The sequence below is a fragment of the Schistocerca cancellata genome, chromosome 7, assembly GCF_023864275.1.
Source record: "Schistocerca cancellata isolate TAMUIC-IGC-003103 chromosome 7, iqSchCanc2.1, whole genome shotgun sequence".
Classification (NCBI taxonomy): domain Eukaryota; kingdom Metazoa; phylum Arthropoda; class Insecta; order Orthoptera; family Acrididae; genus Schistocerca; species Schistocerca cancellata.
The window spans coordinates 184,530,815-184,557,488 of NC_064632.1; the positions used below are offsets into that span (position 1 = coordinate 184,530,815).

General features: G+C 43.8%; 1 protein-coding gene across 1 annotated transcript in view; it reads left to right on the forward strand.

Moving 5' to 3' along the window:
* Positions 1–26,674, forward strand: part of LOC126091946 (uncharacterized) — a 39,812-nt gene that overhangs the window by 12,561 nt on the left and 577 nt on the right. Inside the window, exon 2 of the mRNA XM_049907279.1 lies at positions 12,333–12,416. Coding sequence (XP_049763236.1) covers positions 12,333–12,416 — 84 coding nt within the window. The remainder of the gene's footprint in view (positions 1–12,332; positions 12,417–26,674) is intronic.

Genomic DNA, 26,674 nt, shown 5'->3' on the forward strand with positions numbered 1-26,674 from the left:
AAATGTAGAATCTTCTCTACTTTTGAGAAGCTCTTCTAGTTTTATTCGTATGAAATTGGAGAATGTTCTTCCTTTTAAGCAACTTCCCCCTCGCTTTCACTCATGCTGTGAATGTTCTCGGCTGAAGCATATTCTCAGAGTCACTGTATTCGTGTTAACTTGAAATTGTTCTCAGATATTTTGAGTATAAACTATATTCTCAGTTTTATTCATACTACCCATTGCTTGGGGCACAAGATAGGAGCAGGCAGGACACAACCTGACTTCGCTGCATTGATAGCTGCATCCTCGAGCCAGTGAAAGGTGAGGGGACATTAACTGTGTCTGTAACTGTAGTAATGTTCATTCATTTAGGCTATTCCTTTCTGTTGCAATTTGGTGCTGGAGCTGCCCATCAGTTAAGGAGTCTCTCTCAGTATTAAAAGTAGTGTAAAATTCAGTAGACACTACAAGTAGTTTTGATTCTTAGCATATAATTAATTTAGAAAGATCTCTCTAAGTTAATTATTATGCCTCTCATTTGGGGGTGTCTTACGTGACAAATCTTGTGTTTAGTGTATAAGTCGGGGAGACAAATGCGCCAAACTAGGGAAATAAACAGAGGTTTACATGTATTAATAAATAAATAAATAAATGGACATAAAGAACCAAATTAGTTTAGGATTTTTAAAGAATTCTTGTTAGGAGTCTTAAATAGTAGTCAAAATGAAAACATACAATGGATAGAGCAGTGGAAACCTAACTAACTAACAGATAACAAAGTCTGATTGCAGTAACAGGAAGCTGGGAGACTGGTTGCAACATCATCAGCAAAAATAAAATAAGATACACTGAGGTGACAAAAGTTGTGGTATACCTACTGTCCTGCCCAGGGTAGTGCAGCAACTCGATGTGACATGACTCAACAAGTTGTTAGAAGTCTCCTGTACAAATATTGAGTTATGCCACGTCTGTAGCCATCCATAAGTGGGAAAGTGTTGCTGGCGCAGGATTTTGTGCAATTTTGTGCACAGACTGACCTCTCAGTTATGTCCCATAAATGTTTGATGGGATTCATGTTGGACAATATGGTTGGCCAAATCATTCACTCAAATTGTCCAGAATTTGTCTCAAACCATTTGAGAATAATTTAAGCCCTGTGACATAGAGCATTGTCATCCATAAAAACACCACCACTGCTTGGGAACATGAAGTCCATAAATGGCTGCAAATTGTCTCCAGTTAGCAGAACATAACCATTTACAGTCAATGATCAGTTCAGTTGGATCATTTGCTCCATTCCACATAAACACAGTCCATACCATTATGGAGCCACCACCAGCTTATACATTCCCTTGTTGATAGCTTGAGCTTATGGCTTCAAGGGCACCTTGCCCGAACCCTACCGTCTCTTACGAAATGAAATTGGGACTCATTTGACCAGGCCATTGTTTTCCAGTCGTCTGGGGACCAACTGATATGGTCGTGTGTCCGTGCAAGGCACTGCAGCCTGTGTTGTCTTGTTAGCAAAGGCACTTGCATCGGTCATCTGCTGCAGTAGGCCATTAACGCCAAATTTCTTCACACTGTCATAATGGATACATTTGTAGTACATCCCACATTGATTTCTGCAGTTATCTCAAACAGTGTTGCCTGACTGTAAGTGCTGACAGCTCTGTACAAATACCACTGCTACCAGTTGCTAAGTGAAGGCCACCAGCCACTTCATTGTCCATGGTGAGGGAAACACCGGAAGTTTGGTATTCTCATCACACTCTTAACACTGTGGATTTTAGATTATTGAATTCCCTAATGACTTATGAAACGGAATGTCTCATGTGTGTAGTTCCAGCTAGCATTCAGCAGAATCCATTAATTCCCGTCATGCAGCCATTATCACGTCAGAAAACTTTTCAAATGAATCACCTAAGCACTAGTGAAAGCCCCTTCATACCTTATGTATGTGATTAGCACCATCTGTACATATGCATATTGCTATCCCATGACTATTGTCACTTCATTTTATGGTATTTGATGTTGATTTTTTGTTTAGTATACTTTTTTAACAGTGTTGATCCTGAGATAGTGTTCTGAGATAAATCTTTCTTCAAAGACTCCCCCCCCCCCCCCCTCCTCCACTCAGGGTGATGTTCTTATGTAAGAAGCCACCCACTGGCAATATTAATTGATAATTCCTTGTCATCTCATGTAGCTGACAAGGGATAGTCATAATGTTTTAACTATCACCTTGGTAAAAATCAAGTTGCGACCATAAAACTTGTTGATGTTAATTCTTCCCTACATATGCGTGCTTCACTGTGACTCTTTTCTCCCATCAGTGGATGATTTGGTGGAGACTTTGTTTGTAGAAGTCTGCATTTTGGCTCTTCAGGAAGCGTTCCATCTTGAAAGTCACCTTGTCGTCATCTTTATTAGAGGAAAGAGAAAGAAGTCACCCTGGGACCATATCAAGAGAATATGGGGTTGCGGGTGAGGCAAAATTAGATAGCCCAGAGAAACATCACTTGTGATTTTATTTTGTACCAAGTGAGCTGACAAAGTCATGTAACAAAAATACATCCTTGGAAAGCTTCCAGCAGTGCTTTGTCTTGACGGGAGAAATTGGTAATATGCTCCTGTGCCATTTTGCCCCATTCAAGCATAATCTGTTAGCATCATACTGTGGTAATACCAATAAACACTCTGTGTCACCTTGGCCGAAGGATCATATCTAATAAAATCAGTTGGACTGGCCTGCTAACAGCTGCAACATTTTCATTATTTCATCAGTTTGGCAAGCTTTGTGGATGGGAGTGAGCAGTCACAGAAAACTGTATGTTGTGACCTTTTATCACATTCAAGGTGTCACGCAAGATGTTGAAAAACTGGTCCGTTACTGATTTCCACATTTCACACTATTGCATTGGTTGTCATATACTTGTCTTTGAGCACAAAGGCGTCTATTTCTATTGTGAATCCTGGTTCTTCAGTTTGATGTGGTCTTCCACTATGTTGTCGTCACTTGGACATGTTTTGACACGTTCAGAATGTTAGCCCCACTGAACCATGCTGTCATACAATCGTGCTGTGTTGCTGTACAGTTTCATTGACACGTGGATAGCCACAGTGTTGTTCCCTTCAAATGCAGGAAGTGAAATTGCCACTCAATGTTCCACTTTATATATGGGCTGTACCATTTGGTTTTGGCATCTTAAGCGGTTTTCTAGCTACTGTGGTGTGGAGATTTCAATGTGTATGAGGGCTGCAGACATGTATAGGGAGGGGGAAAAAAAAAACAGAAACCGCCTGCCCACCAACCCCCCCCCCCCTCTCTCTCCCTCTCTCCCTATCTATCTATCTATCTATCTATCTATCTATCTATCTATCTATCTCCCCCTTCCCCTCCCCCCCTCACCAAGGTGGAAATTAGCATGTTTTGACTACTCCTCTTATTCAGCAACAGTTTGTGCTTTGCAGTAATCAGGAGCAGCTGTAGGTTAATGAACATGACACTGATGATCTTGTGTCCATTCTCAGTAATTTAGTCTTGCTTAATACTTTCTCTGTTATCATTTAATTCTTCTCCTAGAATCAGTGAAACAACCCCCTTGGCATTCCTCCAAATATTTAGGATTCTCATGCTCATGGTGCAAGCAGATGTCATATCATATTAATTATGAAGACTATTGGTTAAGTATAGGCAAAGTTTGGACATCCTTTCAAGGACAGTTGAGGTATAAAACGTAGCTTTTCATTGATTAAAAGGATATTTATTCCTTGTTTAGAATACATGTGTGCACATTAAGGTTGGTCTGTGAAGTTGTTAGCAAGTCATGGAAGTCTTCAGGTGATGATAATTTGTGCCAGGACAAAATACTGGGTGATCAAAAAGTCAGTGTAAATTTAAAAACTGAATTAATCACGGAATAATGTAGATAGAGAGGTACAAATTGACACACATGCTTGGAATGACATGGGGTTTTATTAGAACCAAAAAAATACTAAAGATCAAAAAATGTCTGACAGATGGCGCTTCATCTAATCAGAATAGCAATAATTAGCATAACAAAGTAAGACAAAGCAAAGATTATGTTCTTTACAGTAAACGCTCAATATGTCCACAATCATTCCTCAACAATAGCTGTAGTCAAGGAATAATGTTGTGAACAGCACTGTAAAGCATGTCCAGAGTTATGGTGAGGCATTGGCATCAGATGTTGTCTTTCAGCATCCCTAGAGATGTTGGTCGATCACGATACACTTGCGACTTCAGGTAACCCCAAAGCTAATAATCGCATGGACTGAGGTCTGGGCACCCGGGAGGCCAAGCATGACGAACATGGCGGCTGAGCACACAATCATCACCAAATGATGCGCACAAGAGATCTTTCATGCGTCTAGCAATATGGGGTGCTTCTAATAAAACCCCATGTTATTCCAAGCATGTGTGTCAATTTTTACCTCTCTATCTACATTATTCTATCGTTTATTAAGTTTTCAAATTTATACTGACTTTTTGATCATCCGGTACAAGAAAAAGTTGTAGGAGAGAATTCACAGCATTGTTAGTTGGAAGCCAGTGTCGGGGAGTATCCAGCGTGGTACTGACATTCCAGGTAGTAGCTAGCAGTTAACATGTGATTTCTCTCCCTCACTTCCTGCTCACTACCAAGAGTATGTGCATAGTGAGCATGTTGTCAGCAGACCACGTTTCACAGGAGCAACCAAACTTCGCTAAATTGATGATCCTACTTGTCGCTACTCTCTTTCTTGAGTTAAGTGCTTGGGTACCATGAAGCCCCAGCTTTTGCAGCACTAATATCCTTTCTGTGCTGCAAGTCTATCCTTCTGCTATTCTTTCATCTTCTCTGTTTTCCCATTGGACAGTCTTCTTGGTAATGATTGTGCTTGGATCTGGTTTGTGAGTTTGGACATTCGTTTTCTTCCCTTCTGGCATTCTACAACTTTTCATTCTGAGCTATATGGTCCCCGTGTTGTGTTTTACTTGCTTCTCCTTTCCTAAATTTTACAGAAGTTTGGATAGTGCAAGGAAGGTTGCCCACCATGACATATATTCCACCTCTTGTGCCTTCTTTCTTTGCACCGTACCTTTCTTGCAAAGGTACTACACCCAAAACCCAGCATGTTAGCCACTCCATTGTTCAGTGTGTTGTCAAGTACCTTCATGGTGATAGCCCCCCTGATGATGCAGATATCGTACTGTTTGTGCCTGAGCTGGAGAATCCCTATGCAAGCCAAGGAGTATGTGCTGTCATGGCTGGTGCACAGGGGCTCAGGGCAATGGTTTACTGGCCGCGTAACTAACTGGCTGGGTCAGCCGACATTCAGACGGGATGGTACTACGGGGGAAGATTCACTCGTGAAGTGAATTAAACTATCTTCCACTGGGAGCTGCAAGGCTCCAGCAGTTATTTCAGTTGGGAAGATTATTGTAATGCTGAGAGGTAAAGACTTCATGATGTTTCCTTCCCTGGCTACGCCCTGGGAAAGAAGATCAAGTCAGTTGTCTGGGACCGAAATACTTCGCTCAGAACTTGGACTGTACTAGAACTGGTAGGGATACTTTTACTGCAGTAAAATCACTATTTCTTTGTTGAAAACACTGAAGAAAAGTTTGGGGAAGTTGAATCTCTGGGGAAAACATGACATGGTTCATTATTGATTAAAACTTCCTTTGCTGTCCAATCTACAGCTCTTCATGCATGCAATCATCTAAGTGACATACCTGTGACCAGTTTCCCACAAAAAACTTTGAACATGATCCAAGGAATCATCGTCCATAGAGATATTGCACTCCATAAAAGTGAGGAACTCTAGACTAATCTCTAGTGGTGAGGCATACATTTCATCAGATGTATACAAAAATGGTCCACTGAAAATTGTACGGATACAGGTGCCTTTATCTTAGCCTTTAAAGGGAATGTCATCCTTTCAAAGTTAAGGTCATTGTCTACAGGTGTGATGAGAAGCTGTATGTCCTACCACCTATTGGATACTTCAGACATTTACGCTTTGGGCATATGTGAACCCACTGCACGGTGAACATAAAATGCAGCAACTGTGGACACTTACTCCATGAAGGTAGTCCTTGTGAACATCCACCTCTGTGTGTCATCTGTGCAGTACATCACCCTCTACATTCGCCAGTTTGCCCAGTTTTCAAGAAAGAACAGAAGATCCAGGAATACAAATCTGTTGACTATCTGTCATATTTTGAGGCGGAGAAGAAATAGGAATGCCTACATCCTGTGGCTAATAACAATCAATTATGCTAACATCATTACCACCTTGCCTCCCCCCCCCCCCCCCTTCTGCACACCCACCCCCAGCTTTTCCAAACCAGATCTCCCACCATGCTCCTCTCCTGTGGTTCCCCTATTACCGTCATTGGGAACAGCTTACTGCACCCATCTGGAGAAGCATTCTCTTTCCTTGGCATCTACCGGTGACAGGGCTTCCTCTCCCTGGCAGCCCTTGTGCCAGAGGCCCAACGGTAAACAATGACTGAAGAAGCCACTCTTCATCTGTCTCTGTGCTCAATGTGGGTAGCCCCTTGAACAAACCTTGCGCTGCTGTATTCTTAGCCAATGTTTGTGGATATGGTTTCATCCCCACTGGTGATGAGCAGTGATCCTGTGACATGACTGTAGGACTGGTCTCCTGGCCCCTTCTTGTTTAATCTGGCTTCCAGTCATTTGATCATTCAGTTGAATTGTAATGGGTACTACTGTCATCTAGCAGAACACCACCACCTTTTTTCCTCTTCTTCTGCAATTTGCATTGCTCTTCAAGAAACACGCTTCATTGGTGAACTTTGTTCAATGCTTTGTAGTTGTAGTTTGTTCTGTCGGAACCGCACTGGTCTCGAGAGGGAATCTGGAGTGAACTGTACCTTTGTTCTTACATGACATTGGTGAATGGATTTCCCTTCATGCCTATCTGGAGGAAATAGTGGTCTGGGTGCATTTGCAATGTTTACCTAGCTCCAGGCAGGCCACTTACCCTCTCCCCTCTCCCCCTCTATTCCCCTGCTTGGGGCTTTCAGCATGTACCATCATCTGTGTGGTTGGGGCCTTCTAAAAGATCGATTTCTCACAGACCTGTGCCTTCTCAATGATGGTCCTTCTACCCACTTCAGTGCCACCCAAGGCATGTTTTTCAGCTAATGATCTTACGATCTCTTCCCTTGATGTTGTAGCTTTGCTACATTGGTCACTACATGATGACCTTTGTTACAGTGACCATTTTCCTAGTGATCATATTGTTTCCTTGCCACCACCAGACTGACTGATTACTGCATTGGGTACATCAAAGAGCGTGCTGATCTTTGTACGTCTCTGTTGTTACATTTGCCACCCCTCTGTTGGAATGCATTGACGATGTCATGTACGACTTTGTACACAGTGGTAAGGAGCAGTGGGCTACAGAGTGGTGTGGCAACTGTCGTCGTAGGAAAACTGGACAGGAGCAGATATAATTAGCGAACTAGTTAACTCTAAAAAACAGAAGATTTACTTACTTGTATTTATCAAAGTGTAAGATGACTCGTTACAAAAGGGGCAGTAAGAAACAAAGTCCAGCTATCACCATGTCCACAAGGAAAACTCTCTCTGTACTGAAGCACAAACGGTGAAGACAAAGCCATGACCAGGCGGCATCCGCATAGCATCCCGTTTTTAAGTGGCTCCAAATGCGAAAGTACTGAGTTGCTGCCACCGGCCCACTGTATTGTGGCAGCAGAGGGCACTCAAAGTATGTAGCTGCTGGAGGTGTGGCTTAGCAAACATGCCCTGTTGAGTGTACCCAAACTATCATGACCACTATCGATGTCGAATGGAAACTTGCAAATCTGCTATCAACGTAATGATACCCATGGACATGGAGTGATATCAGTATGTGATACCACATCCTCCCCCCCCCCCCCCCCCCAAAAAAAAAAATCCCAAATCTCCTCACTTTTGTCTTGTAGTGTAGATGAGCAAACAATGATGGCAGGGAGGTCTGGATGCAGGTCACGATGAAGAGACGGGAGCCCAAACTGAGGCTGACACCAAGCTCCCGTCCATCCTCCAGCATACAACCTGAGCCTGCTCAGGAATACCAGCCAAAAAACTCAGCAGGGAGTGTACACCCACATCCAGAGACAGAGCAGTAAATGAAGGTAGAGGCATCTTGATGACTGCAGAGGGACCTGAGGCAGACAGCATGTGGGACAGCTGCTAGGAGGGGGGCCCATCTCCAGACAGTTGTGGCCGTTGAGACGATGACTGCAAAACGATGCCGACTTCCATTGTCTCTGGGACTGGTGGTGATGGCGTGGTGCCTGTGGGAGCCAGATGCAGCGAGGGCTGCTGAGTCCAGGCAGACATGGAATCTGAAAGTGCAAAGCCTGCAGGATGATTACACAATTCACAAGGACAAATTTGATTCTGGTGGCACTGAGGCAATCATCTTGGTCCCCGTAGGAGAAACTTGGAACATCCAATACGTCATAAACTGGTGCCTCACTACTAGTGCCTCCATCTACTATGCAGTCTGCAAAAGACCAGATTGTTTGTTTGATACTTTGCCAGTCTGGGAGGAGTGGGTGCCACCTGCTGTCGGCATTGCAATGACTGAAGAAAAGGTCAGTGGTGCCATCCATGTAACAACTCCACCAGTGATGGTCCATCACATGGCTGGGAGTGGTAGGAGGGCCAGAATACCAACCAAGCTTGATCCCATGTATGGGAGGAACAGAGTTTGTCCATCTGTTGCTTAAATATACATACAAAGGTTTCAGCTTCACCATGGAATTGTGGGTGAAACAGAGCACTTGTGGGTGATGCCGGAAGTGGTGCAAAACTGTTTAAACTTGGCAGCAACAAACTGAGGTCCATTGTCTGTCACAATCGCTTCAGGCAATCCCTTGAGGCAAAAGATCAATGACAAGGCTTGCATTGTGAAATACACTGTAGCAGAGTGCATTGAAAAATTTGTTGAAAGTGTCAACGACAATGAGCCAATATGTATTAGAGTAAGGACCAGTAAAATCCAAGTGCAAAAGTTGCCAAAGTGCTTGAGGGCTGGGTCCATTCAAAGAATTGCTGAGGTGGGGCTGACTAATGCTCAGCACAGGCTCAGCACTGAGAAGTCATCTGTTCACTTTGTTCGTCAAGACTGTTCCAAGTGCAATGAAGACGCACCAGCTGCTTGGTGCAAATATTGCCCTAGTGACACTTATGTAACAAATGAAGCACGTCAGGCTGGAGAACCTGGGAACCACAACACATGACTGATTATTAATGGTGTAAAGCAAAATGACACCTCGGTAAAATGCAAGGGTGTGCCGATGGGCAAAATATGGGTGAACCACAGAGGTACAAATTTGTCTAGCTGAAAGTTGGTAACCAGTGCCAATGCAGTGCAACAGAAACTGCAAATCAAGATCCACTGCTGTGGGCTAGGTAATTTTCCAGTGATAAAGTGGAAAGCTGTGCAAAGCATCTGTGCCTTGTGCACCAGTGTAGCAACAAGAAGAGGACTTGTCAAAAGTTGAATATGGGCCAACAGAGAGGCAAGCAAGAACATCTGCATTGACATGCTTAAAGCAGGCCAATACACTGTCTCATAGTGGTGATTTGAGAAAGAAGAGCCTGCTGTTGCAGCTTTTGCGCTGTGCAAGTTGGGACTTACTGAGAGGGGCTAAATAAAGATTGTAGAAGTTTATGGTCAGTCACCAAGTAAAATTTTCTGCCAGAAAGATACTCGTGAAATTTAGTGACACCGTAGACAGTGGTGAGAGCCTCATTTTCTGTTTGGGAACAATTACATTGAGCTTTATTCAACAACTTTGAAGCAGTGGCAGTTGGCCTGTCAACAGCATCAAATTTATGTGAAAAACTGCACTGATGCCATAAGAAGAAGACAGAGAAAACAGCAAAAAGCAAGCAAAAAGACTATAGAACAGGAAGAAAGCAACAAGATGACTGCCTCAAATAGTAGTACTACAGCTTGTGGCCAGATGTGTATGACTTTGTACACAACAGTAAGGAGAGGTGTTCTACAGAGTGGTGCAGCAATTGTCATCATAGGAAAGCTGGACAGGAGCAGAAATGATTAGTGAACTAGTTAACACAACACACAGAAACTTTACTTTACTTCTACTTCCCCAAGCATAAGACAGCTCATTACAAATGAGGCAGAAGAAACAGAGTCCAGCTATCACATTGTTCACAATGAAAAGTTTCTCTGTACTGATCGTGATCATATCACTATAATCATCAGCAAAGATGGTTAATTTACAATATTCTGTACGAAGAGGTAGATCATTAATAAAAATAATAAAACATATGGAGTCCAGAACTCAGCCCAGAGGCACTCAACATGTGATGGTACCCCTTTATGAAATGTTGTGACACCTTCTCTACTATCCAGTACAATTTCTGACAGTCAAACACCTGTGTTAGATCACTCAATTTTAACCATCTTTATTTTTCTATTGCACTACAATACTTACTGGTAATCCATTACACTTGAGGTGTCAGCTGATAAGATTTTAACAGATATTGTGAACTTATTTAACATAAAATGTATTTGATTCCCACAGTGAACATATAAACCTGAGTATGGTACCGAAGGGAGTCCATGGCTGTAATACTTTTAATGCCCTTGATTCACGATGGGTTCCGCATGACTTGACGGAAATGCAGAAATGGATGCATTACGACACTGCTCAGATGCACTTGGAGCGCTATGAGCATGAAGGAGAGGCTTTCTTATGCCGTATCGTAACACTGGATGAGACATGGGCCACATTGTACGAGCCAAAACTGAAATGCCAATCCAACAAATGGCGTCATTATGGGTCGCTGTGAAAGTCAAAAGTGCGTCAGCGCCCCAGTATGGCGAAAGTTATGGTGATTCTCGTGTATGACTGTGGTGGTGTTATCCTAATGCATTACATTCCTCCACAGCAGACCGTCGGTGCACAGTATTACTGTTCGTTTTTGGAGCATCACCTGCAACTACCTTTGCGAAAGAAGCAGCGACACTTTCTGCTTAACCCACCCGTCATTTTGCACGAAAATGTGCGGGCGCATACAGCGCAAGCTGTAGCTGATCCGTCCAGTCGATGAGACTGGGAAGTACTGTACCATCCGCCATACTCCCCAGGCTTAAGTCCTCGTGACTTTGATTTGATTCCGAAGATAAGGAACCATTTCGTGGCATTCGCTTCAGAACTGTTCCAGAGATTCTACAGGCAGTAGACCGCTCCATTCGCACCATCAACAGAACAGGCTCTGCTAACTGTATACTACACGTACCATATTGCTGGCAAAGGATTCTACACAACACTGGTGACTACGTTGAAGGACAGTAACAGGTGCAAACATGTAACTCTTTTGTATCAGTTGTGAATAAATAGTTGCTTTATTTAAGTTCCAACTATCGTAATTAAAGCATTGTGTTTTTAGTGGTTGTGTATATTCTTTGCTATACCCTACTATCGGCAGTCAGTTATGTTGATGAGAAGTCCATGTTGTAGCTCAAACTATGGAATGGAACACAGTTTTTTACGTCACATGTATATATATTCACTCATCGTTTAAAAACAGCATCAAAATTCCAAATAATGCATTGGTGACTAATACAAATCTACTACATTACTAGTACAAACATCAACTTCAACTCTCCGCAGTTCTTCCCCAAAAAAAAAAAAAAAAAAACACAATAACCTTTGGCCTCAAATTGACCCTTATATAATTACAACCTTCCACTCCCAGCCAGATTCAAGACTGCATTTGGCAAGTAATTGTAATCTGCCAGGAAGTTTCAAATCGGCAAACACCCCTCAGCAGATGGAAATTGTATTCTGAATTACCAGTAAGTTTTTACATTGTTACAATTTCAATTGATCTTCATTTACTATGAGGAAACAAAAATTCACAAAGTCATAATTATGACATAAGGACACATTTGAGATAAAGATTTCGTTAAACGCAAAATTATTCAAAATTTTCTAATATTTTATTTTTAACAGTGATATGAGAAGTATACAAATTTTTGAAAAATATAAAAATATATAAATTAATTTTGTTACTACTCAGTACAGAGGTTCCAGTATTGAAATATTGTTGGTTTATACATTATAATGTCTTTAAAATCACATTAACAATTTAAACTATTTACATTTCGAACAATTGGCTATGAAGTTTTAGTGTTTTCTAAAATTTGTGGAACATGTAATAATGATGCATAATGAATGATGTTTTTAAAATGTAAGGTTAATGATTTGCATATAACTGCTTGTTGTGTGTGTGACAAACATTAATTACTTTAAATCCTTGCAGGACTCCTTTGGTGGTGACACTGAATGGTTTGAGCAGCAGAATGGTGATGCAGAAATAGAACTGTCAAGAGATTTACTGCCACAAGTGAGTCCAATGTGAAAATTTTATTGATTCCCTCGCTAATAGCTGTTGTTTTCCTATTGACACGTGAACACCTATTAGCAAATTTTGTGAAATAGTAGATACATTATTGCACTGTGTGTTTGTACTGCACATTGGAACATTTCTGAATCATCACAGTAAAATTATTTTGGCTCAAGATTGGAACACAAGCATTGCGTAATCAGTGTTATGTAGGGAGCTACTACTATTTCACCTAGAAAGGAGGAAGATAACTCACTTGGCACTACATCTTGTAGCCTCTGCCTGGTTGCTCAACCCTGCACTGTATGTGGATGATATCTGTATTTGGGCTAGCTCCCATTCAGTGGACTCTGCAGAACGACAGCTCCAGGATCCCATCCAGTGTGCTTCCACACTCTCACATGGTTTTCAGTTCTCTCCCCTTAATTCAAGGGTGGTGCATTTCTGTCATTGTACTATAGTCTGTCCTGATCCGGAGCTCTATCTTGACACCTAACACCTGACGATGGTCCCCCAGTTCTGTTTCTTGGATCATCTATTTCACAGCAAGTGTGCTTAATTGCCCCAATCTACCTTCTGAAGGCTGGCTGGTTTTGTAAACTCAATGTCCTTCACTTTGTTGCCCACACCTCTTGGGGCTCTGATCATTTGATCATTCTCTCCCTTTATCGGACATTAGAGCTGTCTTGCCTGGACTGTGGTTGTCAAGTTTATGGATCAGCTGCCCCTTCCACACTGCTCCTTTTGGTCCTGGTTCACCACTGTAATATCCATTTAGCCACCACTGGCTTTTCACTAGTCTTCTGGTTGACGTCAGGAACCCTCTCCATTTGGTTCAGTGGTCCCAGATCCTCACCACTTCTATTCTACTCTATGGTGGCTTTGGGACATCAGCTGCCTGGTGTCTGCCCTCAGATGGGTTTAGTGGTTGAGCTTCACCTTGCTTCTCTCTGGCACGGTTTCAGTCTTCCTTTCTCCTATTCCCCACATTCTCTCCTGGCCACTCCTCCTTGGTTAGTTCTTCAGCACCGGGATCTGAAAGCTTCCATCACTCCAGTGGTGTTCCATTGTTTGTTCTGCTATCCTTACTAGAGTTTTAGGATGCCATTGGTGTTTACACTGATAGCTCTAAATTCACTATGCATGTGGGATATGACTTCACATCTTCCTCTGGATCGGAACATCATCTCTTGTCTGCCACATCTGGGATGCTTACAGCAAAATTGAGAGTCATCTATTGGGCTCTCTGCTTTATTAAATGGCCCTCCCTCACCAGAGTTTCGTTGTGTATGGTCTCAGTGAGTGGCCTGCAGGCTATCACTCAGTGTTTCTCCTGCTACCCTTGGTCTCTGCCACCCATGACCTTCTCGCTGAACCTGGCAATGCTGCTTGTTCGGTTGATTTCCTTTGGGTTCCTGGCCACGAAGGTATCCCAGATAAAGAGTTTGCTGATCATCTGGCAGGGCTGGTGGCCACCAACCCCCCATTCTCTGTAACCCCTCCTGCGGGAGAGGGAGGGGGTGGAGTTGCAGCTTTACGTCAAATCCATCTGTGCTAATTATGGACTGACTATTGTGGGGGCAGGAGGTCTAATAAAATTTGTGCAATCAAGGAGATTCCCAATACATGGCATTCTTCCCTTTCTGTATCAGCCATCCTAGATTGACCCATGGTTTTTTTACTCTGCAGTGAGCCTCCCCCCCCTCCCCCCTTTGGTAGTTGTGGGCCCTCAGTCATGGTGATCTGTATTTTGCTGTACTGCCCCACCTTTTGGCCCTCCGCACTAAATATGCCTAAATATGCTCTTCCACCTTCCTTGTACTGGCTGTTAGCGGACGACACTTGCGTGGTTAAGTTTGTCCTAGGTTTTCTTCACGAAAGTGATCTGTCCTCCCAGGTTTAAGTCCTTGAATTACTCTCTGGAACTGCAATTGCTCGGTTGGCATTGGCGTTTCTTACGGAGGCCTTGGCCTTGCCTCCATACGGGCCAGACTCTCTCTCTCCCCCCCCCCTCCTCCCCCTCCCACACACTGCCCTTTTCCTATATATTTTGTCTGGTCTTTTGTGCTGTTTTGTTTCGCCTTTTCTTGTGTGTTCTTTCCCTGGTGTTGTCTCTTTTGTGTTGTAATCATGGTATGGTGTGGTGATCAGGATGGGTCAGTGGTTCTGCTGGTGCCTCAGTGTGCTTAGCTTAGTGTTTCTGGGGTGCCCCTGCTCTCGTCGTTTGCTCCCATCCCCCTCTTGTTTTTTTTTATTTTCCTGCTGCCCTGATGTTCCTTTTACATCTTTATTTGCCCATTTTACTCCCTGACTGGACTGTTTCCCCTTGACTGAACTGTGCTGTTTGTGTTGTTATTCCCCTGGCCACCTTATATCATGGGATCGATGACCCAACCAATGAACTAACCAACCCCCCCCCCCCCCAACCCCACACACAACCTTGTGGAACTTCACAGTTGAGAGTCTGTATTTAGGACCTTAGGACCTTCCTTTCATTTTTATAACATCTCGGAAGTAAGAATTTAAGAAATTTAGTGCCACTCCTTGTATACCGTATGTTTCTAATTTGCATTAAGATACTGAATGAGCCACGGAATCAAAAACCTTAGTAAATTTAGAAAAATTGCAATAACTTTGTTTCCTTAATTAAGTTTGCCTAGCAGTGAATGGAAAAAAGTTGCTACTGTTTTTGTTGTTGATCGCACTTTCCAGAATCTGTGCTGTGAGTTGTTTATTAGGTTGTATTCAGAGGCAGCTGCTGTGTAAGAGCACAAGAGCACGTGAACACCCTAACTTCTGACCTCTTGCCGATTTATTGGTTAGTTTTCTTTGGATGACGTTAAACGTGACATAGGTGTTGCAATCTGAAAGATATAGCACCTAAATGTTCCGTGCTGCTGCTGCTGCTGCTCTATACTCCATGAAACTTGTCAATAGGGTCGCAACACACCTTCAGTTATGCATGTTTCAGGCAGCTATTGCACATGCACAACTCGTGTGACGTAATTGCCTTACGGGCCAAATACATACAGATTTGATTAATAACATGCACGATTCAAGATGTGCGCTGCTAGCCCTTGGCACTCAAGCACAAGTTTGTCATAGCCACCAGTTGGCAGCATACTGTGGCAGACTTTTATCCCCGTTCGCTCAGCATAAATCCTGCTTGATGATAACACATTCCTCAGATATGCTAAGTCACTCACTACATACCTTAGTAAAATCATATGAGATGTCAGTATATGTCAAAGCTGTACTGAGAGTAAACCCATTTGGTATGTTTCTGAATCCATTTTGCATGCGTCTGAATAAGATATGGTATATTAAGTTATGAATTTTATCATACAGTAATCCATTTGAGGCGCTGAATAGGGAAACTCCCCATCGCACCCCCCTCTGATTTTGTGGTAAGAGGGCCCAGTTGACAGCCTGTCAAAACCTGAACACAGATCAAGCATGAAAACAGGAAGACAGTGTACTGAAATGTGAAAAAAAGCAAAATAGAAACAGTGAACGGTCCAAGGAAAAGAACTGCAAAATAGAGCGACCTGAGACAGCGACAATGTCATGGTTACATGGTCACAGTGTTGGACTAGCAAGCAGGCGAACCGTATCTAGACCTCTCGTGTGCCTACATTTTTTTATTTTTTACTGCTGTTCACTGTATTCAAATTTGTGTCTGTGCCATGGCATAATGTCCCTTTGCAAAAGTTAGGTGTAAGGAAAGAACCTATAATGACAATTGATTCTGCACAAGTACTTTATTAGCAGCAGAAAGGAAGTGGCTTTCGAACAGGAATTGCAGTGTTTGATGGCAAGGCAACAAGTCAGCCGAATCCTCCATCGATAAACAGGTCCGGTGTATCATAAAGGCATTAATGACAGTACATATATCATATGATAGGAATCTCTTACCAATGCACCTAATTTGTACACCTGATAAGTGAGTGAGATACGCCTCCTTGCTAAATTTAGGAGTTCATGTGAATGTGATCACTCCTGGGGAAATGATGAAATTATAATAGTTTGTCACATAAGCTGCATCAAATGAATGCAACTGTTTCACAATCACACAGTTTCTCTATACTATGACAAAACACATTTTTTTGATGTTACATTCGGTTTTGGAAGTTTTGACTCTTGAATTCCTTTGCTGTAGCATAATTCACACCCATTTATTTGTTGTTTTCATTTCTGTGAGATATGTATGTGGTATATCACCGGTTCTCACTATTAATCACATTTACTTATGACAGTAATGTATTCTCACCACATGGCTCATATTCTATAACCAATGTATGACGGCAGTTTTATATTTACTTAATATTGCACTTCTTAAGCTCAGACGGTTCACTGTTTTCTTTGTGTGTGTGTGTGTGTGTGTGTGTGTGTGTGTGTGTGTGTGTGTGCTGTAGGCCCACATTGCACACATGAAAATTCACGAAAAACTGTATCACAGGTTTCTCTGATATTCACTTAAATGTGGGATCGATGGCCATATGCTTTAGGCCCTTATGGATCTCAGTGCCTCATTTATATTGTAATAAAGTGACCATGTTGGTAGACATACTTGAGTTTAATCATTTGCACAAACACCACATTATTGTTGGAGTTGGTTGTTTACTGGTTGGGAATTGGCTTTCATGTTGAATCTATTTTAAATTCTAACAGAAAAGTAAAGTTGTGTGCAGGTAGTCATGAGTCATGCTTGGGTAGCTCAGTGAGTAGAGCACTTGCCCGCGAAAGGCAAAGGTCCCAAGTTCGAGTCTCGGGCCAGCACACAACTTAAATCTGCCAGGAAGTTACATATTAGCACACACTCCAATGCAGGGTGAAAATCTTATTCTGGGAACAGAAAAGAAAATTGCCAGGAATTAGGGCCTCTGAGAACAGAGATTTTGATCCCCCTGCACGTCCAGGGGTTAGAATAGGCCCGAGGTATTCTTGCCTGTCGTAAGAGATGACTAAAAGGAGTCTCTCACTTTTTGGCTTTATGAGTTCAGGTCCCATTCTTTGTTTTGACCTGCCACTTTCAGAATTCTACAGAAGCGCGGATGATATGGGAAAGGATGCCCTACATGGTGCATGAGTTATCCATAGTGCCCTCAGATTCGATCCCCTGAATCTCGTCATCGCTTTGGATCCCCACCTGCGAGTCAACTATTTGGGTGCGGACACTTTCCAGGGTATGTCATCTTCTTACATTTTCTCCTGCCCTCTTTTGCCCCCATGACAATATCGGATTTCTCTGTACCCAATATCCAGCATGGTAGCCAGCCGTTGTCGTGGGGCCATCATGTACCCATTTGGGGGTAGCCCCCTGACAACAAAGGGATCACACTGCTGATGCATGAGCTGTAAACTCGCCATGTATGCCAAGGAGTAGATGCCTGTCTTCCTGGGGCATCAGGACTCCCGGCAATGGCCATCATGCACGTTGGCATTTGCTGTGGCTGGGTGGCACACGTGGGGAGAGCCCCTGATCGGAGTGGGTGGCATCAGGGCGAATGACCCGCAATGATGTGGTCTAAGTCATCTCTTGCTGGTGACCATGTGGCACCAGCAGTCTCTAAGAAGGGCAAGATCGAATACAATGCCGACAGGTATGACCCTAAATCGTTTCCCTCCCTCACTACACCATGGGAGGAAAGTAGGGCTACAGAACGGAGACAGCCATATTCGCCTCAGTTTTTAGCCTGCAGCAGAACTGATGGTGACTTTTTTTTACATTCGAAGCCTCAGTTTTTCATTGAACACCTTGAGGATAAGTTTGGAGAAGTGATAGTGCTGTCCAAGATGCGAAACGGTGCAGTCTTGATTCAGTCAGCATCCCCAGTCCAATCCCGAGCGTTACTCGCCTGTGACAAGCTGGGTGATATTCCTGTTTCAGTTACTCTCCATAAAAGCCTCAACATGGTTCAGGGGATCATTTTCCATCGTGATCTCCTCATGCAGGCTGACGACGAGCTCCACGCCAATTTAGAACGAAGGCGTGTTCATTTCATCTGGCATGTTTACAGGGGAACCAAAGACAACAGGGTTGCTACCAGTACCTTAATCTTGGCCTTTGAGGGTGATTCATTGCCTGAAAAAGTCAAGGTGATGGTTTACTGCTGTGACGTTAAACCATATGTCCCTGCCCCTATGCAGTGCTTTAAGTGCTGAAAATTTGGGCACATGTCTTCCTGCTGCACTTTCAGCACCACATGTCGAGACTGCAGACGTCCACTGCACCCAGATACTCCAAGTGCACTACCTCCCACTTGCATCAGCTGTGGAGAGCACCACTCCCCCTGCTCGCCAGACTGCCCAGTACTCCAAAAGGAGCAGAAAATCATGGAGTACAAGACCCTGGACCGGTTGACTTCACAGAGGCTAAACATAAATTTGAAAGATTACACCCCATTTTGTTGACGTCGGCATATGCTGCAGCTACTACATCATCGCCGTCCCAAGTGTCAGTGGTTCCTCACTCTGCGCCACGAACAGTGGCCCCTCCAGGCCACCAGAATACATCCGTCCCCTTGGTGGTAGGGGGCAAATCTTCCTCCATTGCTCCCAAAGCACCTACTTCGGGAGCAAGACCTCCCTCTCCCCAAATGCAGGGGCAATTGGTCCCCTCCTCCTTGCCGGAGAAGCAACAGCCTTCTCCGGCTCCTCTCATGCGGAAGGGGTCCCTTGGGGCCCTCTCTCCCAAGGTCTCCTCTAATGGCATGGCGGACACTCGCCAGGGGCTCAAGGAGCTAAAAGCTGCTGGACGAAGAGCTTCACAGTCTTCCTCTGTGCCTGAAGCTACTTCAGAGAAGTTCTCCGTGCAAGCAAACTACAGTGAAATCTGCTTTAAAACAGGAGCCTCTTGTGGCCCCAACACCACCACTCCCTATCAGGTCCACATCTAAGGATGCGGTGGAGATATTAGCATCCCCTGCAGACCTGGATCTCACTGATGCCTCATCCACCATAGAAATATTTACAAATACTCAATCGGTGGCAGCAGGTCACCCTGAGGCATAACCTGCCTCCTTGTGCACGTCATGCCTTCCCAGCCTCACGATAATGTCTTCCTCCAATGGCATTACGGCAGTTTTTTCCACCACCTGGCTGAGCTACGGAAACTCTTAAGCTTTACACCTGCTTTCTGCATTACCCTTCAGGAAACCTTGTTCCTGGAAATGCAGACCCCTGCCCACCACGGCTATAGGGGATATTACAAGAACCATAGTGACTATCATAGAGTGTCAGGTGGAGTTTATGTCTGTGTCCTGAACTCAGTATACAGTGAGCCTGTGCCCCTTCAAACACCTCTTGATGCTGTGGCTGTCAGGATAAAGACAACACGAAATAACTGTTTGCAACATATATCTTCCTCCAGATGGTGCAGTACCCCTGAACGCATTGACTGCGCTGATTGATCAAGTCCCTAAACCTTTCCTACTTTTTGGAGATTTTAATGCTCATAACCCCTTGTGGGGTGGCACCGTGCTTACTGGCTGAGGCAGTGATGTCGAAAATTTACTGTCACAACTCAACCTCTGCATCTTATATACAGGTGCCCCCACACATTTCAGTGTGGCACATGGCACATATTTGGCCATTGATCTCTCGGTTTGCAGTCCTGGCCTCCTCCTGGAGAGCACATGATGACCTGTGTGGTAGTGACCACTTCCCCATCTTCCTGTCTGCCCCGGTGTCTGGCCCCTCGGACACCTGCCCAGATGAGCTTTAAACAAGGCAAACTGGGAACTCTTCACCTATGCTGTCACTGTTGAATCTCCCCCACATGGTAACATCGATGTGGTGGTTGAGCAGGTAACTGCAACGATCGTTTCTGCAGCAGAAAATGTGGTCCCTCGTTCTTTAGGGTGACCCCAGTGAAAGACAGTCCCTTGGTGGTCTGGTCGCCAGAAGTCTCCGAGGCATCTAAGAAGTTTCAGCGAGCTCTACAGCGGCATAAGCGGCACCCTTCCCTGGAGCACCTCATAGCCTTTAAATGGCTCCGTGCCCACATTCGCCAGCTTATCAAATGATGGAAACAGGAGTGCTGGGAGAGATATGTCTTGACCATTGGTCACCATACTTCACCTTCCCAAGTCTGGGCAAAGATCAAACGAGTTTTAGGGTGATAGTGTCTTTCCATCGCACTGGCGGGAGAGCACCATCATACTAGTGCTCAAACCCGGCAAAAAACTGCTTGATGTGGATAGCTATTGGCCCATCGTTCTTTGTAAGCTGCTGGAACGTATGGTGTATTGGTGGTTGGGTTGGGTCCTGGAGCCATGTGGCCTACTGGCTCCTTGCCAGGGCGGTTTCCACCTGGGTCGCTCTACCACTGATAATCTTGTGTCCCTCAAGTTTGCCATCCAAACATCCTTTTCAAGATGCCAGCACCTTGTTGCCGTCTTTTTTTTTATTTACAAAAAGCTTATGACACCACCTGGCGACATCATATCCTTGCCACATTATATGAGTGGGGTCTTGGAGGTCTACCCTTGATTTTTATCCAGAATTTCCTGTCACTTTTTACTTTCCGTGTCCAAGTTGGTGCCTGCCATAGTCCCCCCCTCCGATCCCTGTATTCAGGAGAATGGCATTCCGCAAGGCTCTATATTGAGAGTGTGTCTATTTATAGTGGCCATTAATGGTCTAGCAGCAGCTGTATGGCCGTCCGTCTCACCCTCTCTGTATGCAGACGACTTCTGCATTTCATACTGCTCCACCAGTACTGGTGTTGCTGAGCGGCACCTACAGGGAGCCATCCACAAGGCATAGTCGTGGGCTATAGGCCACGGCTTCCAGTTTTCGACCGCGAAGTCGTGTGTTATGCACTTCTGTCGATGTCGTACCATTAATCCAGAACCAGAACTTTACCTTACTGACAATCCCCTCGCTGTAGTGGAGAGATATCAATTTTTAGGACTGGTTTACTGGTTTTTGACGCCCGATTGACTTGGCTTCCTCACCTTAATCAGCTTAAGTGGAAGTGCTGGCAGCACCTCAGTGCCCTCCGTTGCCTGAGCAACACCAACTGAGGTGCAGATCGCTCTATGCTGCTGCAGCTCTCTCTATGCTCCTGCAGCTCGACAGAGCCCTTGTTCAATCCTGCCTTGGTTATGGGCGTCTGGTTTATGGTTCGGCAGTGCCCTCAGCATTGCGTTTACTTGACCCAGTGCACCACTGTGGCGTTCGACTAGCGACAGGAGATTATAGGACAAGTCTGGTGACCAGCATCCTGGTGGAGGCTGGAGTCGCTCCATTGCAGGTCAGGCATGCACAACTGCTCGCCAGTGACATTGCACATGTTCGTAGTCATCCTGCGCATCTGAATCACAGTCTCCTTTTCCCACTCACAGCAGTTCATTGCCTGCATCGGCAGCCCAGGTCAGGACTTACAATTGCAGCTCGCGTCCGATCCCTTCTATCTGAATTGGAGTCCTTGCCTTTACCACGTATGCTTGAGCTCCACTCATGTACACTACCATGATGTACACCTATGACACGGTTTTGCCTGGACCTTTTACATGACCATAAGGACTCAGTTAACCCCGTGACTCTCCGCTGACACTTCCTCTTTATTTTCGACATGTACTGAGGCCATGAGGTAGTTTACTCTGACGGCTCGATGGCTGATGGTCACGTCGGCTTCGAGTATGTCCATGGAAGGCATATTGAACAGAATTCCTTGCCTGATAGCTGCAGTGTTTTCACTGCAGAGCTGGTGGCTATATCTCCTGCTCTTGAGCACGTCCGTTCGTGCCCTGTTGAGTCATTTCTTCTGTGTACTGACTCCTTGAGCAGCCTACAAGCTATTGACCAGTGCTACTCTCGTCATCCTTTGGTAGCGACCATCCAGGAGTCCATCTATGCCATCAAATGGTCCGGTCGTTAAGTGGTGTTTGTGTGGACCCCAGAACACGTCGGAATCCTAGGCAACGAACTTGCTGACAGGCTACATGGAAACCAGAATGAGATTTTCACTCTGCAGTGGAGTGTGCGCTCATATGAAACTTCCTGGCAGATTAAAACTGTGTGGCGGACCGAGACTTGAACTTGGGACCTTTGCCTTTCGTGGGCAAGTGCTCTACCAATTGAGCTACCCAAGCACAATTCACACCCCGTCCTTACAGCTGTACTCCTGCCATTATCTCATCTCCTCCTGAGGACGGGGCGTGAGTCATGCTTGGGTAGCTCAGTTGGTAGAGCACTTGCCTGCGAAAGGCAGAGGTCCCGAGTTCGAGTCTCGGTCCGACATACAGTTTTAATCTACCAGGAAGTTTTACATGGAAACCGCTTATGGAGATTGGGATTCCAATAACTGACCTGCGTTCATTTTTACGCCACTAGGTTTTTGGGTTTGGGAGACGGAATGGCATAGTCTCAGTAGGCGCAACAAACTGCGTGCCGTTAAGGAGACTATGAATGTGTGGCAGTCTTTCATGCAGGCCTCTCACAGGGACTCTGTGGTTCTCTGCTGGCTCCGCAACGGCCCCACTTGGACAACCCACGGCTACTTCCTGCACTGTGAAGACCTGCCTCAGTGTCACAGTGCGCAATTGACAGCGGCCCATATTCTCGTGCACTGTCCCACTGTGACTGCCGTGCGACGAAATCTTCGGTTACCAGACTCGATGCCGCTAATTTTATCTGACAGTCAGTGCCTCATTGGCTGATTTATTTTTGCGTTTTATTCATGAGGGTCAGTTTTATCATTTGATATAAATTTTAGCATGTGTCCTTTGTCCCTCTGCATCCTCCACTCTAGTGCTTTTAGGGTGGGGGTTTTAATCTGTTGCAGAGCAGGCAGAGAACTGGCAATGCCTCATACGACTATTGGGTGAGTGTTAATGTGTCATTTGGTCTATAAACCATACAGACCACAATTAGTGCAAGCTCTACCAATTGTTGATAAAAGGAAATGCATTGAATTCAGCAATGCCCTGCTACAGGACATGGAAGGTGATACATTTTTGCCACAGTTAATTTTCAGTGACGAAGCAATATTTCATGTTAGCAGTAAAGTTAACCAACATGTGTATATGGGGATTCCAGAACCCTCATGTCATTATCGAGTACGAAAGAGACTAATCAAAAGTGAATGTTTTTTGTGCCATTTCTCGTGAAAAAGTGTATGGCCCTTCTTTTTTGAGGAAAACACCATGACTGGAATGAGCTGTCTTCAGTGAGGCAGAATTGGCTTTTTCTACAACTTCAGGAGGACTCCAGTGACTTCAGTTTCCACCTCGATAGAGTTTCACAGCACTGGTGCTACCTCAGTGCTGGATAGGGAGGGTGTAGGGTGTACGGGACCCTGAGACACTTGGCCTCAAGGAATGTTAGGCATGGCCCCACTAGATGTTCTTTATCTTTTGGGGGATGTGTGAAGGAAAGTATGTTCATGTCCCCGTTTACATTTTGACACAAAACAACTGAAGAACAGAATAACAGACACTTTAACTTCTGTAAAAGCAGATACATTGTGTAAAGTTTATGATGAATTTAGCTATCATCTTTATGCTGTTGTGCTGCTGCTGGTGGACACACAGAGCATTTGGGATAATATAGCTAAAACTTCAACATTTTGTAAGTGTTATGCAATTTATCCTATTTTTGTAGTATGTTTTTATCAATAAAGAGGGAGTTTCGAAATCCGGTCATTCTTTTTAGAACACCCTGTATTAATGCTTCCCCATTTGTGTTCCAAGTTATGACATTAGAGCATACCAGGTTGCTTTAATATGAATATCAGGGTTTTAAGGCTTGCATTTATTACATTCAGCTGACAGCTATAATTAATACATCAGATGGAGGAGCAACTCAGTTTTGTTGTGTACCAATAGGAGAGAAGGAAAGTTGCTACTCACCATATGCTGAGCTGCGATAGGCACAATAATCATAGCTTTCGACCATTAACGCCTTTGTCAGCAGTGTGTGTGTATATATATATATATATATATATATATATATATATATATATATAAAGATGATGTGACTTACCAAATGAAAGTGCTGGCAGGTCGACAGACACACAAACGAACACAAACATACACACAAAATTCAAGCTTTCGCAACAAACTGTTGCCTCATCAGGAAAGAGGCAGCCCAAACTCTTCGTCTTTAAATATGTCTGCTTGTGTCTGTATATGTGTGGATGGATATGTGTGTGTGTGCGAGTGTATACCCGTCCTTTTTTCCCCCTAAGGTAAGTCCTTCCGCTCCCGGGACTGGAATGACTCCTTACGCTCTCCCTTAAAACCCACATCCTTTCGTCTTTCCCTCTCCTTCCCTCTTTCCTGATGAGGCAACAGTTTGTTGCGAAAGCTTGAATTTTGTGTGTATGTTTGTGTTTGTTTGTGTGTCTGTCGACCTGCCAGCACTTTCATTTGGTAAGTCACATCATCTTTGTTTTTAGGTATATTTTTCCTACGTGGAATGTTTCCTTCTATTATAACCATATATATATATATATATATATATATAGACACACACACACACACACACACACACCTGCTGTAGTTTCAGCTCTCTGACACTGCAGATGTGTGTGCAAGTTGCGCTTGTGTGTGTGTGTGTGTGTGTGTGTGTGTGTGTGTGTGTACTGCTGACAAAGGCCTTAATGGCTGAAAGCTATGATTGTGTGAATCTTTTTATTGTGCCTATCGCAGCTCAGCATCTCCGCTATATGGTGAGTAGCAACTGTCGTATTGTTACATTCAATCCTGGATTTTCCATTGTTTGATTTTTGTTGTGCACATGCTCTTTTTTGTGTGTCATCTGTTAGAAAGTTTCAGTAGCAAAGGTGGTGGCTAGTGAGTCATTCATGTGTAGCCTGAAGAAATCATTTCAAAAGGATAGTTGTGAACTAGCAATTCCAGTGACATCTATGTGGAAACTTTTAAGGAGATGCCTACAGCTATGGCCTTACAGTTAAGTTACTGCAAACTCTAGAGCCTACAGGCCGCAGCTTACCTGCCAACTTAGCAAAATAAATGTTGCTGCATGATGAAGATTTTCTGTATCGTGTCACCTTCAATCATGAATCGACATTTCACGTGAGTGAAAATGGGGACACACATAATGAGTGCATCTGGGGGGTCAGCAAATCCCCATGAGATCGTGCAGTTGCATGAAAGTTGGCTAAATCGGACATTTTTCTTTCTTTCTTTCTGGTGAAGCAACTATAACTGGTGTTCATTATCTTGATGTACTAGAAGTATGGCTCTTTCCTCAATTGGAAGAAGCTGAACCACAGAACTATATTTGGCAGCAAGATAGTGCTCCACCTCAGTGGCCTAATTCAGTATGCAATTTTTAAATGATGGCGTACTTGACCACTGGAGTGCTCACAAGGGACCGGATAACAGAGCTTGTTTCCCGTGGCCTCATGTCAGCACGATTTGACACCGTGCGATTTTTACCTTTGGGGGTTCGTAAAGAATTGTGTGTTTGTGCCTCCACTACCAGCTGATGTACCTGAATTGAGAAACAGAATTGAAGCAGTTATTGCGACAATTAGGCCTACTCAAGACTCACTGATCAGGGTTTGGGAAGAACTCACATATTGACTTGATGTGTGCTGTGTGATGAATGGTGCTCACATGAAACACTGGTAAGAAAAACTGTCAGGGTTGCTCTTTCATTCGATGTATTATTTATAGTTGTAAGTTGACTGTAAATAAATGCAAGCCTTAAAACTGTGATATCCATATTGAAACAATCCATTATTTACAACTTTAATTTATTTATTATTATTTATTTGAATGAAGGAGGATTGGGGGGGGGGGGGGGGAGGGTCCAGTTAATAAAGTTATCAAGAATTCCACCTTCCAAAATGAGATTTGTAGTTCCACTTTTGTTGCTAAGACTTCTAGTTTCTCAGTTTGATGTTAAGCCTCTTTCACATCATTTGCCAGTAGTGCAGGATCATGTGCAAATTGTAGGCAGTGAAATTGTACATTTCTACAAGTTGTGATGTTTGGAATTTGGTAGACTCTCCTTTTCCATTCTCATATGACTTTCCAGAATAACAGTATCACTTCTTTGTAGCTTGGGGCTGGAATATTTTCTAGTGGTTCTTGTTTTCTGGATTTGGGCAAACTAGATTTCTTTTTTAGTGTATACAGTTATGTTATTTTTTTAAATATTGTGCCAAGATTTTGTTTAAGAATATCACATATATTAAAATTATTACTTAAAGCAATAATTTCTTTTTTTCCATTACTCAAATATAATTTCTTGCATCACCATTTGGTGTCAGTGATTCT